The sequence below is a fragment of the Mchenga conophoros genome, linkage group LG6, assembly GCF_057382185.1.
Source record: "Mchenga conophoros isolate Kocher_MC1m ecotype Shallow Benthic linkage group LG6, M_conophoros_male_GT1.1, whole genome shotgun sequence".
In the NCBI taxonomy this organism is placed as follows: domain Eukaryota; kingdom Metazoa; phylum Chordata; class Actinopteri; order Cichliformes; family Cichlidae; genus Mchenga; species Mchenga conophoros.
This window is the reverse complement of record NC_140531.1, coordinates 19,317,270-19,336,355: the sequence shown is the minus strand read 5'-3', so window position 1 is coordinate 19,336,355 and position 19,086 is coordinate 19,317,270. Positions and strand designations below refer to the sequence as shown.

General features: G+C 40.6%; 1 protein-coding gene across 2 annotated transcripts in view; it reads right to left on the bottom strand.

Annotated features, from left to right (window-relative positions):
* bnc2 (basonuclin zinc finger protein 2) overlaps positions 1-16,300 on the bottom strand; it is a 170,271-nt gene extending 153,971 nt beyond the window's left edge. The window contains exon 1 of one of the 2 annotated variants that reach the window (XM_085276652.1): positions 15,749-16,300. In XM_085276652.1, coding sequence (XP_085132778.1) covers positions 15,749-15,751 — 3 coding nt within the window. In that variant the 5' untranslated portion in view covers positions 15,752-16,300. The remainder of the gene's footprint in view (positions 1-15,748) is intronic. The other variant, XM_085276654.1, reaches the window with a different exon arrangement.
* Between the last annotated feature and the right edge of the window lie 2,786 nt (positions 16,301-19,086).

Here is a 19,086-nt window from a genome sequence, read left to right as displayed (position 1 = left end):
ACATCGTAACCTTTCTTAATGTTGAGTAGAGTTATGTGACATCATCAATATGAAATGCTCGAAATGAGCGTACACAAAAATGAAGAAAAAGATTACTCTTCTACATCCACAATTCTATTCAACATTTTATTTAGCTACATTTAAGGAACATTTTTGGGAAAAATCAGTATTTTGGTGTGGAAAAACTCAACAGATTCCCAAAAGTGAAGAATAGACTTTTTAAAATTAAACCATTTGTGTGCAGACATGGGCTAACATCCTCCTCGAGATCAGTCAACGCGTCAACTTCTTTGTCAGGAGCTTTAGCTCTAAACTAGCGAACTTGTTGAAAATCTGATTTCTGTCACAGATACATGCTATCTCTGCACTAATAATTTTTTTCATCTGAACACCCAACCCGAGAGACTGAGGAGATTTCTTATTAGTTTGGATTCTGTTGCCTTGAGGGGGGAGAAAGCGATGAGATATTTGACCAAACGCAGAAACCCAATAAGGGGCCATCGATTAGGAGGGATGAGCACCATATTGGACACACAGGTGGCAACAAAGAAATTAAAAAGCTGCAACAAAGAAATGGAAGGAATCAAAACTAGGGCACCTTAAATCTCTTTGCAGGTGAGGGGTGTTTGGGCAGCCTGGAGATAAAGTCACAATAGTAAACTTGCATGGATGGTGAACTATAGACTGAAAATAGTCTATTATCTGATGATCTTCAGGAAAGTGATAAATCTTTTATGTTCATACTCTTCTGTTTATAGAAAAAAGTTTGCATATTTTAAAGTATTTTGGTTTTAGTAGTTAGAGTTTGACCAACTTCTCACATGCCTGCAATACTGAACTTAAAGTAAATTTGATTAACTCAGTGTTCACTTAAAGCTATGTATATTTGAAATTGTATTTCTCATTTATTAAATTAATTTGTCTGATTTATCAAGCTAAACACTTTTCATAAAGGTCATTGTCTGGCAGAGAGAAGCAGAGAAAAACGTGTCATAATATTCTGCTTCTTTTTTTTGTTTCTTTGATACTATATATAGAAATTCATCTAGCCAGTTCAAAAACACTGCAGAACCAGTACTTCTGTAATGAAACGGATTTTCGACTGTGTTGTTTTCTTCACTTCAAAGTGGGTTAAAGGTCTGCAGTGTGTGCCATTAGTGCTACAAACACAAGGGAAAAAAATGGTTTAAGACCACAGTATAACCAAAATTACTGTGAGTGTGTGCAATGAACTTCCAGTCTCCTGCCTATGAAATGAGTGCTTCGAAGAGGGTCTCTGTCTTCAAATCAACTTTGTTATTTCAAGAGGACAATAAAGTGGTAATAAGATAGAGTCAGTCTGCGATCAGTTGGCAATTAAATTGGGTCTTTTTGTGTTGATACTGTAATAAGCTGTAATAAATCAGCAGTAATTGCAAATATGTTGCCATATGCATACATAGAAATTCACATTAACAACTTCACTCAGAACCTCATAGATTTGAAACAGAAATTTGGAAATTCCTCCAGAAATAGTGATATAGTTGCTGTAGGATGGTAATTTAACTGAAAAATGGCATAGCCACTCAGCAACCTTGCCCTTATATTGGAATATAACCAGAATATAACCAGCTGAGTCAAGTCACCTGCTGTGGAGACGCATCACAGACGAGTTGCATTAATCAGTGTAGATTGACTCAAATTAATTGCAAAATGTTTGAAATCTGTTTGCGTTTGTACATTTAATGGAAATAATTTGCAAATCTTTGTCAATTTTTCCAAAAGTGACTACAATCAATTCAGACCATCATTGCTTGCTCAAAGTTTGACAGCCACTGGACGACTGGTGCAAACCTATGATAGCCAGAGCCTGAGGATGGTTGCCAGTTGGGCTCTGCAACAACTTGAAATCCCCACCAAATGTGAAAATATTCGCTGATATCAAGGGGCAACTACTGCTTTTTATGTCATATTTTCACTCCAGTGTGACTGAGCCACGAGTTAGTAGCAAGTTGTTATTAGTGCAGTAAACCTTAGATTTTGTCTTTCCAGGTCAAGATCACCTTTTTTGAAGATGCCATACAGTAGCACAAAATATGTGCACACTATACACTGACACAGTACTGCATTACGCCATCACAGCTAATATCCACCTTTTTCTATTCTGTCAACATACTGCTATGACAAATACCTGCTTTTATGAATTTGTTCAAACAAGTGAAGAATCAGAGTCTTACATGAATCTGGGTTTTTAAGCGTTCTGGTGTTACGCAGACACTTAACATGCTTGGGTGCAGTCAAACTGCTGCTATTTCCAATCATTTTCATGTAATCAAGAAATATCAGGGACACCTGGTCTTATGATGGCTTCTCCTTGAAAAGTGAAGTCTTACTAAATGCTCAATGCAGGTCTGGAATTTCTTATAGTCTATAGCCAACATCTTCGTGTTGAAAAGTGGGGTAAACACATCTTATATTAATGTTTGTAGTCTAAAAGACACTGTGACCAGCCAGTAGAGCTCCATTTAATTTAACGGCATCTCCTTGTAATGAAAGCCATTGAATGTTGGTCAAGGCTGCTGTAGGAAATGCCTGCCTTGAGATTGTAACAGGCAATGGGCAGCTTGTGTGCTTTAACTGATGATTATGAAGGAAGTTTGGATGTAATGGTTATAGAATAATGGCTTTCTACATGCACATTTTCTGGGGAAAAGAAGGCTCGACCCTGAAAACAAAAAAGGAGGAGGATATGTCTCTATAGCTTTCATCAAAATGGTGGACAATGGATCAAACAAAGCAACTGTGTAACCCTACAAAAGACCCTAAAATGTAAAATCTAATTAGTTCCCAGAACAAACTCGTTGCCTTAGAAAAACTAAGCACAGCTTAGTGCCCTTACTTAAGTAAGAGCAAAGAAAGGAACACAAGAAGAAAAGGAGTCAGCCAAAGGTGGCTATGTGATAGAAAACAAAAGTAAAACAAATGTGAACCATGATGCAGAGATCTTGGGTGACTTGAAATAGTTCAAAAGCAACTGTTACACATGCCATTATTTCTAGTGCTCCATCAATATTGCGACCCTTAGACCCTTGGAGAAGAAGCAAATGGATGGATGGATGATGGATAACAACAATAATACCATTCTATATGCAATACTCTTGGCTTTCTATGGGGGGGGGGGGGGGGGGGGGGGCTCTCTCTTTGAAGAAATGTGCACAGTAACTTTTACTGGACATCGATATTGACCACATTATGTGTGCAAAAACCGTAAGGAGGAGACAAGCAGAGACAACTTCACAGCTACTTCTCATAGTGGCAAGGTTGCTTTTTGAATACTGTCTATATTTAACTTTGACAAGAGGGAATGGGTATGTTTGTGCTGTAAATACTAAGTGTGCAGGGGCTATAATATGAATTGGCTGCAACTGGATACATGTGACTAGGGGGCAAATGGATCTAATGGTAGTCTTAATGCTGGCCTTGAATAATGAGGCCTTTGTCTAATAAAACTGGAAAGCCTCCAAATACCTATAGGGACCTCAGCTAGTTAGAGCAATAACAGTCTATCAAAAGAGAAAGCAAAGTGATTACTTAGAGGGTAATAAATACAAGGTTCATGCTGAGGAGGGACTGGAGCCTAGAGTGCAAGAGAGAAAGACAGAGAAGCAGACAAAGTGAGACAGAAAAAGGCAAAGAAAGACCTTAGAGTATGTATACATTTATATATATACCTGCAGTAGGAAAATGCACATACTGCAGGTATAGTCACTCCTTAACCTTGCAAATTTTTCAATAACCACAATGTTGAGATAGTTTCACTGAAAAAAAAGTGCAAGTGAATTGAATGTATGAGGACCTTGATCACTTTAGAGGGGACAAGTATGAAAATAATGAAGAATTAGAAATAAAACTTCTGAACAGGTAAAGTATTTTTTTTCTCCGGGATACTTTGAAAACTTCTTCCCACCTCACATCCTTTGAAAAATAGTTTAAAACTCAGCTGAAATGTGCTACAAGAAAGGACCACCAAACAAAGACCACAGTCAAAGCCACTGAGTACATTTCTATCGCGGCCAAGGGCAAACACTTCTCTTGAGAAGGAACATGAAGTTCCAAGGAAATATTGTCCCTAATTCAAAATGACAGAATAGAGTTCAAGCGCAGATGTCAAGATTGTTTTGAATTTGAAGAACAGCTTAAAATCCCATCAGGCACACTTTGATTGCTTAAAACAGCCAAAGCAAATTGGGATCCCTGGCTTCAGCGCTTTCAAAAAAAGTTCCTCGCTGTCGACCGTGAATTCACGGGGTGTTTTAAATGGTGAGGTAGTGCTGACCTGGAGGAACAGCTTTAAGGCTGGAGAACTGGACACAATAACACCACCATCAATTACAGCCCTGAGAGAGGAAAGAGAGAGTCCAGTCAGAGAATTAGAGAGATGTGGAGCAGACAGGTGGATCGACAGCCTCCAGGCGGAGGGAGAGGCTGGAAAAAAAGAAGGATGACAGAGAGGACAGAAGAGAGACAGACTGCTGGTCGCTACTCTAACTAAGTGACGAGATGAGGGTAAAGAAATAAATAAAGAGTCAGTCACACAGAGCGAGTGGCGGCCTCGGGGGGGAGGAGGAATAGGAGCAATTGAGTGACAGAAGTGAGAGATGGGCTTCATCAAGACTGCTGCCCGATGGTCAGGGTTCAGGCTGTTGTGCCATTGGTGTCCCTCTTTCTTCCTTTAGGGTCGGGGAAAATGTACTTGTGTGTCAGTGTGTGTGTGGGTGGGTGCACATGGGCGTACTTGCTCACTCTCCAATGACACGTGAGCAATTCATCGCCCCCCTACGAGAGCGACCAATGCCTTAGCACACTACACCAGGCCCTGATCCATTTTAGCTAATGTATTACTGAAGAAGCATCACTGCCCACTGCTGACTGCGCTGGACTGACCTAAACACAGCTTTACTGAGCTTTGCTGAAGTGCACCGGATGTTACTAGAGATGCTTCACAGCTTCCCTCGCAGCAGATTCAGAAGTGTTTCCTGAGTGCGTCTGGAGTGCACAGTGAACAGAGCATGCCTTGGTGCATTTTGCGTAAAGTTTAGTTTGGTTCGATATTTTATAAAATTCATATGAACCTATGCGGCCCAAAGAATTTGTGGATTTAATAGCCTTGAGAATGGAGATTTTACAGTGTTACCTGAACTTGGCTAAATAAAAAATTACAGCAGACTGGAAATCTGATGAATTTGTTCTATTCCAACCCTGTGTCTGAGTAACTGCAGGGATGTGCAACTAAACTGAAGCAGAAAATGTACTTTAAAGGAAATATATTTCATTTCATTTTCATTGGTTAAAATAATTTAACAAAATCTTGGCATTAATGCTTTAATACAGCGGTCCCCAACCCCCGGGCCTCGGACCGGTCCGTGAGTCGTTTGGTACCGGGCCGCGAGAGTTGAGGCTCAGGTGTGAAATGTATAGTTTTCAGGGTTTTTATTGGTTTTCAGCGTTATTTTGTTATCGTTTTTATCGTTTACCCGGTTTTCCTGGGTCTTTTCACGTGTGTTATGAATAAATTTTCTTTTTTTCGGTACCGGTACTAGTTTTGTTGTATTTATCCGCGACACCTTAAAGGCCGGTCCGTGAAAATATTGTCGGGCATAAACCGGTCCGCGGCGCAAAAATGGTTGGGGACCGCTGCTCTAATATATATTTTGTCATTTCAAATAAAGTAAATAATGTATTTCCTCACATCTCCATGATACTTTTTTACTGTTATGTTTCCCATTGGCCACAAAAGAAATCCACACAGTGGCTTATACTGTGTTCTTTCATTGGGCCAGAAACACCTTTTTAAACTTGGAAAAGACCATAGCTCTGGTTAAAATAAACACTTTGTTAAAGGACCTTTGTTTGAAGCTTACAGTAACAAACACACTGGAGACAAACTATGAACTGTTTGGAATTGCAATGTTGTTGCTTTTGAAATGGCTGCTTCAAAGACATCAACCAGGTCTCCAGGTCATAGTCAGTTGCGTTATTCAAAGTTGCTTTGGTGATAAAATGGTAAAATGGCATAGGCGCTCAGCCGTCTTGCTTTTGCATAGGAATATAACCAGAATATAGCCAGTTGGCAACCAACTGTTCTCTATGCAAAAAAGGCTTATGGCAGATAAGTTCACTGGAGCAGACTGACTCAGATTGACTGCAGTGTGTTGGTGGATTTATAAAATGTATATAATGTATAAATAATTTGCAAACCTTCAACAATTAGTTTCTTCAACCAGCCCGAGACTGCAATTGTTTGGGGACAGGTTGCCTCCCACCTTGTCAAAGGGGGTGTGTTGCACACTAAGCCTCTGGTTGGTCAGTTGGTCACTGCAACTTACTGAAATCACTCGCCAAATAAGAAAGAATTAAAGGAAATCACTAGGGAACCACCAAGTTTTCCTAGCTGCAGGGAGGTCACTGACCATGTATCCATCCACCAAAATGTTCTCACTTTGCAGACCACTGGGGTGGCAGTAGCTCAGGCGGTGATTCAATCCCCGTCTGCTCCAGTCTGCATGCCAAATGTCCTTGGACAAGTTACTAACCCCAAGTTGCTCAGATACGTCCATCGGAGTATGAGTGTGTTTCAGTGTTAGATATCAAGCACTTACATAGAAAGAGCATAGAAAAAAGTGCTTGTGCGACTGGGTGTGATTGGGTGAATCAGGTAAGTTGTGCAAAGCGCTTTGAGTGCTCAGAGAGAGCAGAAAAGCGCTATCTAAGAATGATTTTATTTACCATTTACATACAAGTACAACCTGAATGTGTTTTGTTAAAATAACAGAAAATTGTGCCATTTTGAATACAATAGATAGATGTATAAAGTGTGAATTCTCAAGCTGATGCATATTCCTCTTACTTCCTCTCAGATGAAATGACACAAATTATTGTTGATAGATAATTTATTACTCAAACACACATTCTCTTTAAATTACTTAGTGTGCAAAGAGCAGAAAAGTGAGGGTAGAGAGGAACCGAGGAGGAGAGTGAGGGAGACAGGGCGACAGACAGGAGAAGGAAGGGAATGGGGGAGGGCACTGGTCTGTCCTTCCTTGGGGACCAGACTGCCCCTCCTGCTTGCCCATTAAAAACAGAATTCCTCCACAAACTGTTTGTGTTTTCAGTCCAACTCCTCCAGGGTGCTGCTTGCCACAGCACAAGACGAGTGTCCTCTCCTTCTCCGGCGTCTCCCTGCTCTGCATTGTAGCTAACATTCCCTTCCCTGTTCTGCTGGAGACCAGTCTACTATCAACATGTGGCACATGTCCTTGACAAGTCAAGAGGACCCTTCACCATAGGAGTTGGGCAGCAGTGTCAACCACGCACCCCATATTTCTCCCTTTCCCCCTTGTTCTCCCTTACCCTGCCTTCCCTCATTCACCCTTCCTCTCTTAATATTGAGTTGCCAGGGTAAAAGGGGGCCAGAGGAATCTAATAACTGTGACAGTGGGGCTTTTTTGGCATTGTTCCTGAAGCTGTGCAGACACACACAGGGCTGTCAGCTGGCTCTAATGAAAGGTTAAATGAATAGGACAAAGTGACAGGAGGTACAATAAAGAAACAAGAAGGAGGAGAGAATGTGTATGCAAGCATGTGTCCATGTCTCAGTGTGACATTGTCTCGAGGGCGGCCTCCTTAGTAAGGAACAAGGACGGCCCCTCCACAGTTTTGCAATATTCAAAACAGATTGGTTTGCGACAGTGCATGTGCACTTTTATGTGACTCTGTGCCGTGTATGCGTGTGTGTGTGTGTGTGTGTGTGTGTGTGTGTGTGTGTGTGTGTGTGTGTGTGTGTGTGTGTGTGTGTCTGTGCCTCTCCCACCAAGACACAGATGCTGAAGAGGAATTCCAGCATGGGGTTCTTTGATAAATGTTAAGGTCGCTGGCTGAAGGGAGGGATGGAGGCTGGATGGGGAGGAGTGGATGGGAGAGCGGGTGTGGTGGGGAAGAGGCAGAGGGAGTGACGAGGGGGGACGCATGTCTCGTCTTGTGCCTCTCCCTGCCTGTGCCTTGGTGGAATGCAGAGTCACATGAAAGAGGCCCTCTTTCTCTCTCCCTCTCCCTGAGACTCGTCTCTTGTATCTGTCTCAAAAGCGCCACTGTCCCCCTCCTGACACACTACCTGTCAGCACATTTCTCCTCCACTCCAAAAACACCCACAGCCACAAACACATGTGAAAACACACACACACACAATCATAGACTGTACATGCAGGCAGAAACACATACAGATGTGCCCTTCACACACAGTTAATGAGTGTTAAGTTTCCCTCAAACAGGAAAAGTGAACTAAGACAAACAAACACACAAAATCCTATCATCCTGAGACCGCTTAATTACTATGATTATCACCATAAATAGCACTTTTGTCACCAACAATCACACAGTAGGACTTCTAACATGTCATCCAGGTTTTTGGTGATGCGTTGCAAAGCGCGCTCAGCTCAAAGGGCTACAGCTTAGTCAATGAACCCTAAAAGATTGTGACAGAAATTGAAATACTCATACAGAGTTAAATATTTAATGTATAGCATCAAAATAAATATTCTTTCCTCCCAAATCACAAGATTAAAAGACAGTACAAACTAATCACTACCTTGACAAGTCTGTAGGAGGTACAGTTGGGGTGCACAATTATGGCCAAGATTATTTTCAGCACGGTTTTCTCTTTGTTAACATCCCATGAGCTGAATCTGAAGTATTTCTAAAGAATGACTGATGATCCACGTCCAGTGACAAGCTCTTCACCTTGTCCTGTCCCAGATATTTGCTTTCTTGTTTTATATCTGTCTTTTTATGTTGTGTTGCTCATCCAGACTAGTTGTGCAAAACTTGCCGCTGTGAGGTGCAGGGAACAGCTGTGATTGGTGCATGCAGGCATGTGGTCAGGCACTTAATTGGGGAGTGCTTGATTTATTTTTGCTTTGCATTCTATAGGCAGGGCATGCATTTTCAATATGGCTCGATCGCGGGGAGCTAAAATTTTGACTGACATTCAAATTCGATTAACTATTCAGCCCTAAAGTATAATGTATAATTGTTAAATATAGGTATATAAGTTAATTAGCTAGCTTATATCGCTATCTATCTATCTATCTACAATTACACGCGTATTTTATCCGTAACAATTCCATCTCCCACCAGCACATAATATTCTTTTGCCTTCAAAAAGTCAACACAAATGACTTTTAAATAGATAATTTTCTGTTGTCACACTGTAAACACTACACTGTAAGCATATATAAGTTATTACTAAGAAAAGAGAACTGTTTGGGTTAAAATGTGCACTCTTTGATGTGGCTTTGTTTTGGATTCAAATTTCTCTTTCATTAGGGTCAGAGGTTATGGGTTCAGTAATAATCACCTTGCCGCTGAGAGGAAAAGTGTCTTTCAAACATGCACACATTCATAAATTGCACACACATAAATTCATAAAAGCATTCAAAACGTAATTGAACACATATACAATGCACCGACATCCTTTGCTGATTTTTATCCAAAATCAAAGACATAGAATTATATTCAAGGCTAAAGAGTCCAAACTCTGCATTAAGGCTTGCTAATAGAAGCTAGATTATACATTCAGCCTACAAGGTTACCAGTGTGTCTGAAATATTATCAATATATTCAAGTGAGAATCATTGTCAGAAAAAAAGCCTGCCAGAACTAAAGTCTCGAAAAATCAAGGTGATTACGGCTCCCTTTGGCCCAGAATATATGGATTTACACACTAGTTAATACACACCGACAGAAACATACACACACACACACACACACTTAAGTTATCTATTTTTTTTTTATCTCACTAATATGAGAACTAAACAACATCCAGATGTAGGATACACAGCTGACTGTTGCAATAATGTTTTTATGGAAAAGGCAACAAAGTACTTCCATAAAACAAAATGCATATTACTATTACTATTACTAGGTAGATAAGATCCCAGAAGAAAGGCCTATGAGCTTTTTAGATACAGGATTTCTCGCTTTGAGTTAAATGGAAATTGTAATTAATGACTGTATCGCTCTTACACAAAGAAAACGGCTTCTTTATGAGTCACGCCAAAGTATAACTGGGAGAACACCCAACCCTGAAGCATCTTGTTGCAACAACAGTTTTCACTATAAATACACTGCTGCAGCGCTAATATAACATCAGCAAAATGTTACAATCCTGTTAAGTCTCTGAAATCATATTTTAAACTGTATATGGTAACGTTGCATCCAGTAAAATCAAACGTGCTGGTATGTATTTGTTTACTCATTGATACTTCCTGATGCTCACTATAAGAGTGATGATAGTGTCCAGGATTTACACGGTTATAAATTTAGTGAGACACGTGGTGACAAGTTTCAGGCTGTCACTGGTGCACACTGAACGATCACAAGATATAATCTGTCAACAAGGACTCGTGTCGTAATGAGCATAATGGCAAAAAAATGAGTGAGGATGTTTTACTCTGCTTAAATAAATTGTTAAACAACACTGGCCAAGTACTTTGAAACAACAAAATAAATTAAAAAAAATAATGGCACAGTAAAATGAGCTGCCTCTACAATGAGTCTGTCATCTTTCCAAGAAACTCCAATATCACTGTCTTGGATTCAGCTGTGAGGTTGGTGTAGCACCACGTGAACCAATTTTCCACCTGCTGCAGGTTCTGCTTAGATCTCTAGAGAAGTGGACTGAGATTGCCAGTTTCTCTCTAGAGAAGCAGCTAAATAATACTGAGGGATACCACAATAGCAGCCTGGCTAGCGAGCTAGCCAGTAGGGAAAACACAACTGTGACTAAATCCTGAAAACAGCAGAAGGAGGACTGTGCCCTGAGAAATAAATCTTACATGCTGTTGTTCCATTTCTAAAACACCGCATCACACCAAAGACCTTATAATGTGGACAATCATAATCTGGCATATGATCTGCTTTTCATATAAAATCATATAAATTTTTCATTACAAAATAATTTTTAAAATGTATTGCTGCTGACCAGTTAGGCCCACTTCATTCCATCTAAGTCCATGGATGGACTCCAAAAAACATGACGTGATCACATCACAGTCTGCATGACAGGGTAAAGGGGTGCAATGAATTCAGCATATAGACACGGAGAGGTCCCAAGTCCACTTGATATAGTAACAGGCAACAAAAAGAAACCCAAAGGCACAAGTTCTCCTTTTTAGAGCAAAAACTGAACATGAAGTTGGTACACGATCTGGAATATTGTGCAATTAGAAAAAAACATCAGTCAAAACTTTAAATAAGGCTGCAGCCCAGCAAAGGAGTTGCTGCATATACACTGGAGCATGTCTTTAGCCTGTCCAAGCCCGCTATTTTAAAACAATGATAAATGCCATTCACAGGAAGGAATAACAGTAGCTGACCAATAAAGATTGCTCTGGTGTAAAGAAGTCTGAAGAAGAAAATGCCTGGAATGAATTGTGGAGTTTACTTTGTCCATCCTTCGGTCAGTACATAAACAGATTTTAAATGAAAGAATTCTGGATTGAGAACCAGAGGAATCATTTCAAAGGCTATTCAGGTAAAAAAAAAAAAAAACATTGTCAGGCACAGTTACTAGAAAAAGAACTAGACACTCACGGCAATAATTCCAAAGTCAACATGCTACGTCTCAGTCCTCAGGAATTTTTCATGAGCCACCACTTATCTTGTCATATCAGATTTCTTCCACCAGCTTTTTTGGAGGGAAGAGAAAAGACACCTTTAGGGCAAATTATTCTCTTCTAATCAAATCACTCTGTATGGCCTGAGGAGATCTTTCCATCCCTTTTTGAGTCACTCGGGCAAAGGCCACTCATGCACACACCCAGAAAAAAAAACGCACGCAGTCATTCAAAGGAACACTCACTTATTCGCAGCAGCAGTTTGTCGTCTTTTTATCTGAAAGCAAGAAATGAGACTCAACAGGAAAATAAAAAATACAAGAAGGAACCGAGGAACAAAGCGGCGTCTGGAATTTCCATCGCAAGTGAAATCCCAGATTTTCTCACTCCCTGTTCATGGAACAAAATCGAACAACTTTATTCTGGAGTGCAGTCAGTGCAGAAGGGAGCTATAAAATATAAATTATACCACATAACCCTATACCTCCCAACTGAGCCATTTGGTTACAACTATACTCCTGTTCGTTACACAGGTCCAGCGTCTCTGCTATTTCTATAGCGTCGACACGAATTATATCCCAGCCCCACTGAAGAACGTATGGATTACAAGTGAAAAGTAATTTCCCTACCGATTGGACAGTTGCCACCAAGTGACACTGAGGTGTTTATTTTACTCAGTCGCTGGTAATTAGTTCTGGACAGAATCAATTAAGGCCACCTCAAATTACATCTGAAAACCTAAGAGTTATGACTGCGCCTCAGAGGGCAGGAAAATGTATTAGGGTCGCTGTGCCAAATGTGTCCTATCACAAATAAAGACAGAGTGAGTGAGAAGCTTCCACAAGCACTCAGTGTCTTCATGTTTTAGCACACGAGTATTCCCCAGTTCTTCCTGTTTCCTTACATTATCGCACATAAGACGTTTTAACATTTAACATTCGAAATGAAGCCTGTAGAAAACAAAAAAAGGGCATTAAAAAAATGAATGCATAGAAGTACAGGTATCAGGTTGCGCTTTGTAGATGGGAGGCCGATTTTAATCTGATTAACTTGCCATTTCCAAATGTGATCCGTTTTGTCACCGCAGAGACAATACCATAATTGAGCAGACTGAAACTCTTACAGCTATCAATCTGCGTGATAGTGTGAGACTAAACACATCTTAAATGCTCGTGTCATAACAGCTGTTCACCCTACTCATTACCTTTTGCTATTTATGTCTCCTTTTTTTTTTAAAGTTAGGAATCACATGAACACAGACCAAATTTCATAATGTTTTCACAAAGGTAAGTGTGTGAAGATTCGGTTCCTTGCTTTGTGTGTGCTGGGGTACGAAAAATGGAATTACGTCTCGCATATGTATATTGTTTTAAATCAAGTATGTCTCACGCTGTGTTCTTTATTAAATTAGGAGCCCTGCGATCCAATTTGTTTCAACATTTCACTGTGTCTCTGTTTTAGTCGCCAAAGCTCACAGCTTAGGTTCTGGTGTCTTGTTTAAAGATTTCCATCTTAAGGCATCCCTATGCATGTGACCCCCCCCCCCTTTCAAAATATTACCTTTGCTGTCACTGCCAAGACACACTATCAGTCACTCAGGAGATTATCGGTGATGGGAATGGATGGAGAGTAGCAGCGCCATATCGGTACCAGTGACCCACCTCTGAATGAATAAGAACAGTGCAACAATCCAGCTTTGACGCTGCTGAAGCATCGCAGAAACACTCGTGGGAGAAGATGGAAAAAGTGCTCTCTCTCTCTCAGATTTGCTGAATATCTTTACCTGTTAGCATGAGTGAAAGTGCATATTTCCTTTCATCTAAAATAAATGCTGTTGGTTTTTCTTCCTGATCCGCACTTACACATATTCCCCTTCACTTGTGCCTCTCTGAGGTTAAGCGCTGTACTTTCAAACGCGGCCTCATTACTAAAATTGTACAGAAAAATATTTTGGGAAATTATGGTCAAGCAGTGATTATCTCTGTAAATTCATCAATTGAAATATAGGCATAAGCAGCTGCATAAATAGGAGACAGCAGCAAATGCATAAATGCACCGAGTGGGTTATCAGCAGAGTCTTTATGCTCTTAGCACTCATTCTTATTAAGTGAGGAGGCAGGGAGTTAGAAAGTAAGAAAGCCGGGGGGAAACAGTGAGGATGGAGTTGGTGTGGAGGGGTGGGGGTGTGGGGTGTTCTCGTTGTGAGGAGTAATCAGAGGAAGCCAGCAGGGGGGACAGGGAGGGTTGGTGGGGTCAGAGCAGAGCACCACTGAGCAGCCTTTCTCTTCATTAGCAGCCTCTCTAAGGGGGGGCGTCACAGGCCTACCTGTCCAGCAGATTATTGAACCGACTAACCAGTGGCACCCACCCCACACACACACACGCTCTCCCCTCTCTGATTCTCACAGACCCAGAGGAATCACGACCTAGCTGCAGATCCTTTGACAACTTTAACTTTTTCTTTAACCTCACGCAGCAGAAGTACAGGCTGGTGCAGAAGGGAGTCTGTTTCCTGCATATTAAAGGACATGTACGACGGTGTTTTTCTCTAATAATTTTTGAGGATTTTTGTCTTATAAATGTACTATTTTTTTTTAATTGTTTCATTCAAAATATGCATTTTATTTGCTAAGCTGATTTGTTTCACGGTGGCTTTCACGCAGTTCTGAAAAAGTCATAATTATCCGACACAAAAAGCACAAGACAGAAGCATTTCGAACATGATGAAAATCATTAGCAGCATTTTAACATCTGCAACTTATGTGGTAAAGGAAATGTGAAATTGAACAGATCCCCACTCGGTCTGGCTGAGAGACAGCAGCACGGAGATAAAAGTAATGAAATGACACTGCAGGAATGTAAATTGGCATTCTTCACTGTAGTAGCAGCACCAGCTCATGAAACATCCTTGACACACACGCACACTCATACCAGGCCAAAATACTGTTAGGCATTAATCTCGCACACATCTCACTGACGAAAGTGTGAAGGTACTTTTAAGTGGGAACATTTATCTCAGTCACCCTCATTGTTTCTCGTTTTCTACCCCTCACACACTCTCTCTCTCTCTTTTCCTCTCCTCGTCTTTTGAAGCGTTCAGATATGTCCAAACTGAAGTGTCTTAAGCTGACTTTGAAATTCAAGCTGGCCGTCTGCTTGTGTTTCAATGAGTTTGTTTTTATGGGTGAACTGTAACACAGGGGCACATAAACAGTGGGGATGAACTAGTGTATTTGGCAAAAAAAAAAAATTTTAAAACACACACACACACACACTTTACAAACTCTTAAAATTACCTAAAGGTTTTGGCTGCGTTGACATAGCACAGGAAAACATGTTTGTTCCTTAAAGGAGAAGGAATTGTGCAGAAAAATTGAAGCAGGATTTTCAGAAGAGGGTTTTTATGAGGCCTAAGAAAATTTACTTTCCAAATTTTAGACCCAGCTGAGGTACAATCAAGTGTGTCCACGTTGATCTAAAACAACACACACCGTTTTTATGAGCCCCTGTGTGTCCTTGATGTATGAAGAAATTGCACTGAACTCCACTCCAATCAAGGCCTCAATACCAACTGGTATCAAAGTGGCTTATACATAAATATCATGTAAACACTTTAACAGTTATACAATTTACAGCGCCTGGATTTTTCCTGTCAGACGCCACCTAAAAGTTTTTAATTTGTCTCGCAGGAGCAGAGAATTATGAAACACTTTCAGGCAAAAGCTTTAAATAATAACAAGTGAGGTTAGATTTTGTTAACTTACTTTTTAAGCCCCGTTTTTTCTTCAGGATTTGAAAGGCTCAGAAACGCAACAGTTGGTGATTTTGTAAGACTCACAGACGAGGAAAAGGTAAAGAAAAATTTATCTAAACAAGGTTAATACATTTTTTTCTATTAGTTTTACTGACAAATCTAGCAAATACGTCATATGAAGCAAAGCAAACAGGGGGAAATATATGACTTCAGCAAAACTTTTTTTTTCTTCTCTCGTCTGACCAGCAAACAAGTTAATAAAAAGTTACAGCTCCCGTGATTTGTCACACCGATGTGCCATCTGAAAAACTTCAGAAAGTACACGCAGAAAAATCATATTTACCATTGCTGCATGTTGTATCTGACAGACCCCGGGGCTCCTGGCACTTTTCAAAGTTGGCGTCCTCAATAAAGTCTGATTTCGCCCTCAAGTGGGGAACTTTCTCCTCTTCAATCCAGTCCGATGTATATCTTGCGATTCACGCTCGGGTTTCTTTTCAGACTCAGCAACGATGTTTTTTTCTTGACACTTCTAGGAGTAACACGGGGAAACGAGCGCTCGCTTTTTCATCCCGAGATTGAAAGCGTCCCGACTTGAGAGAAAAACGCGCGTCGTTTGGGTACGGGTCGGTCTCACGGAGAGGAACGCGCGACCACGACACTCTGTCGCCTCTCCTTTCCCTCAAACCGTAAACTGAAGTAATCAAGGAAACTGCAGGGATCACTGTCAGCCAGAAGCCGAGTTGTAACTGCTTGCCCTACCTTGATGAAAAAAAGAGAAAAAAAAAAGAAAAGCTTCCTACACTTCCCCGGTGATTTCCTTCTGCAGAGTCAGCACAGCGGAGAGCTCGGACGGTCAGGGCTGCTCTGTTGTGTTGGGTGAATTCAGATCAGTGTTTCACACGCCGTGTGTGACTGTAACCCAAGTGACTGCGGGTCCACGGAGCTTTTGTGCCTCATGAGTTGATTTACAATGTTGTGCCAGCATGAGGATTCGCTTCGTCGTGCAAGAAAAATGTGCCAAAAACCCTTAGCCCCAAGATAAGAAATCGTCAGAGAGGCGTATTAAAAGCTTTCAATATTTGAGAAGCAGCAGTGATTCAATGATATTTCTTTTTCTTCGTGTGCATTTAGATAATATATAATGTTCTAGTCTAAATAATACTGCCGATTTTTAACAGTACTGTCAAAAGGGGGAGTTCTTCAGATCAGGCTGAAGGAGCAATGCATTAAACAAAAAAAAAGGGGGGAAAAGAAAGTGATTTTGAATGCTGTATCAGCTCTTTAGCGTCGGACACAGAATTTCATGTTATAACAAGAAATCTTCGCCCTTTTTTACTTTTTTACTTTCTGTTCTCTAAGGCAAACACACGTGCGACCCTGCGCTTGTGCGCGCGCACGCGTGTTTGAAGCAGTTTGAAATAGTTTCCGTTGTTGCCTTCAGCAGGGATGTGACACTGATTCCCTGAGCTGTCCCTCAGATCCCTCAGAATTAGGCGTGCTCATTAAAGTTTCATTGTGCACTTGTTTTTATGATGATTTGCTCAACATTTGACTAAGACATCTGGAGAGTGAAGACTTGAAGGGGTGAGGGGTGTGTGTCTGTGTATGAGTGTGTGTCTGAGGGTGTTGTGTTAGTTAGAGGATAGAGTGGAACAGAAAAAGAGAAACATTCACTCTCATCGGAGTGACTGCCTGCCTGCCTGCCTCAGCCCGGCTTTCCGCTGGGGTGAGAGAGGCAGTGGAATCCCAGGGCAGTCATTTCTATCAAGTCAAGCGTCTGGAAGCCCCACTTGCATGTTTGGTCAAGGGGTAAATAATAGATCAGGGATTAGGCTTGTGTAGAATTCATTCCAGGGTAACAAGCTACTGAGGTCCCAGGATATGCATATTCATTCCTTGGCCAAGGCCGTGGGAGAGCGAGGACCATATGCCTGTTTGTCAGAGGGCTTAGTTTGCTAATTAAATGAGATATTACATACTTATGTGAGCAACAAAACAAAAAGCCTTTAAAGGATTGTCCAGAAAAAAATTGTGCTTGAATCTATTTTGTGTTGACTTCAAGTGCTTTGATGTTGCTTTAATTTGACTCAGGAAGTGTTTTCTATTTCAGAGTGTTGATTAACCGTGTAGATATCAGGAGCTATGGATGTGTATACAGAGCTTATCAAAGGCTAACATGACATTTTTTTTCTTTGTTGTTGCTTTGCTGCCAAACTATCAGATGACGATAAATCTATGTTATGACAAACAGATGAGATAGTAAAGTTATGATAGTGAGTGTCTGGCTAGCCATAGTGTATTTTCACCTTCTCATTATTTTCTTACCTCATGATTTTTGGAACAATTGCACTTCTTTTGGGGTGGGCTGGATTCTATGAGCAGGGCCAAACAGGTCCCTGGCTCGTTACTTTGTCACTCAGAATGACTGGCTAACAATATAAAAAGTTTTAAATCTAAGCTCCGGATTATATGGCAAGCAATACAGGTAAGGCCATTAGAGGTTTGGTCCTTTTTCCAACACCATAATAAAAAACTTACTTTGTCATTTAACAATATTTCCCCTAACCTCAGTCACAGTAATGTTGTTGCCTGTACCCTAACAACATTAAGATGTCAAATCACGACCTCAACAAACACACATTCAACAAAAAATTTATGGGCCCAAAGTGAACCATCAGCTTCAGACATCTAAATGTAAGTTTTGGGTCATGGCATAAAAAATACAAAATTTAAAAAAAGTTTAATTTTACAACAGAAAAGCCAAAACATGAACATCAGCCCCTATCAAATCTGATACTGCATATGGGGCAGTAACTGATCGATATTGGCTTACTATACACGTCATTAACACTAAGTGGGCATTCATTTTAATGATACTGATAAACTGAGCTGTGTACTCACAAAATTATATGCATTACGTCTTCTTAGAGGTAACATCTGTATGTATATTTATGTATTATGCTTTTTATTGCTGTAGTTATTATATGCTGTACCCTGACCACTGCCAAACCATAAATGACCATACAGAGTAGATAAATTTCCTTCTGTGAAAACATCAACTTGCACTTCATGTATTCTGTGAAGACGACTAGCAAATTCATTTTTCAACTCATTAACATGTCCTGGGACGTAAATAGTGTAATCATATTTATTTTTAGAACAAATATAATGCATCTTTTAAAAAAAAAAAAAAAGATACGGACATACAATGTTTGCTGCAGGAGGCTTGATAGGGAGGAAAAGTATATGTTTATCTGTCGCTGTGACAGGATCCCACTGTTCATTAATTACCCAGCGGGACTGCCGATAATGAGCTATTGAACCTGCTGCTGAAGTGTTCCACCTCCTGGGATGGCCATCAGCTGCTGCATCACATTTTGTGGATCCATCAAATCCACAGAGGTGCTCCTGTTCATTAAGTTCCAGTCACTAGTAAAGCACAAAAAGGTCCAGAAAGGTCAATTCAACCATCCCCAAGAAAACCCAAGAGTTTTCAGAGGACTGGCTCTCACTGTAAGTTTTCTTCAACAGTCTGGAGGCAGTTAATGACCTGAAGAGCTTTTTTCTTTTTTAGCTGCTTCTTGTCATATGATGTTTCTGATGCCAGATCGATACCCCATTCAATGAACATTTTATTTGGATGTCATAAGTCCGTTGAATGGCTGTTATCAGTAGCCT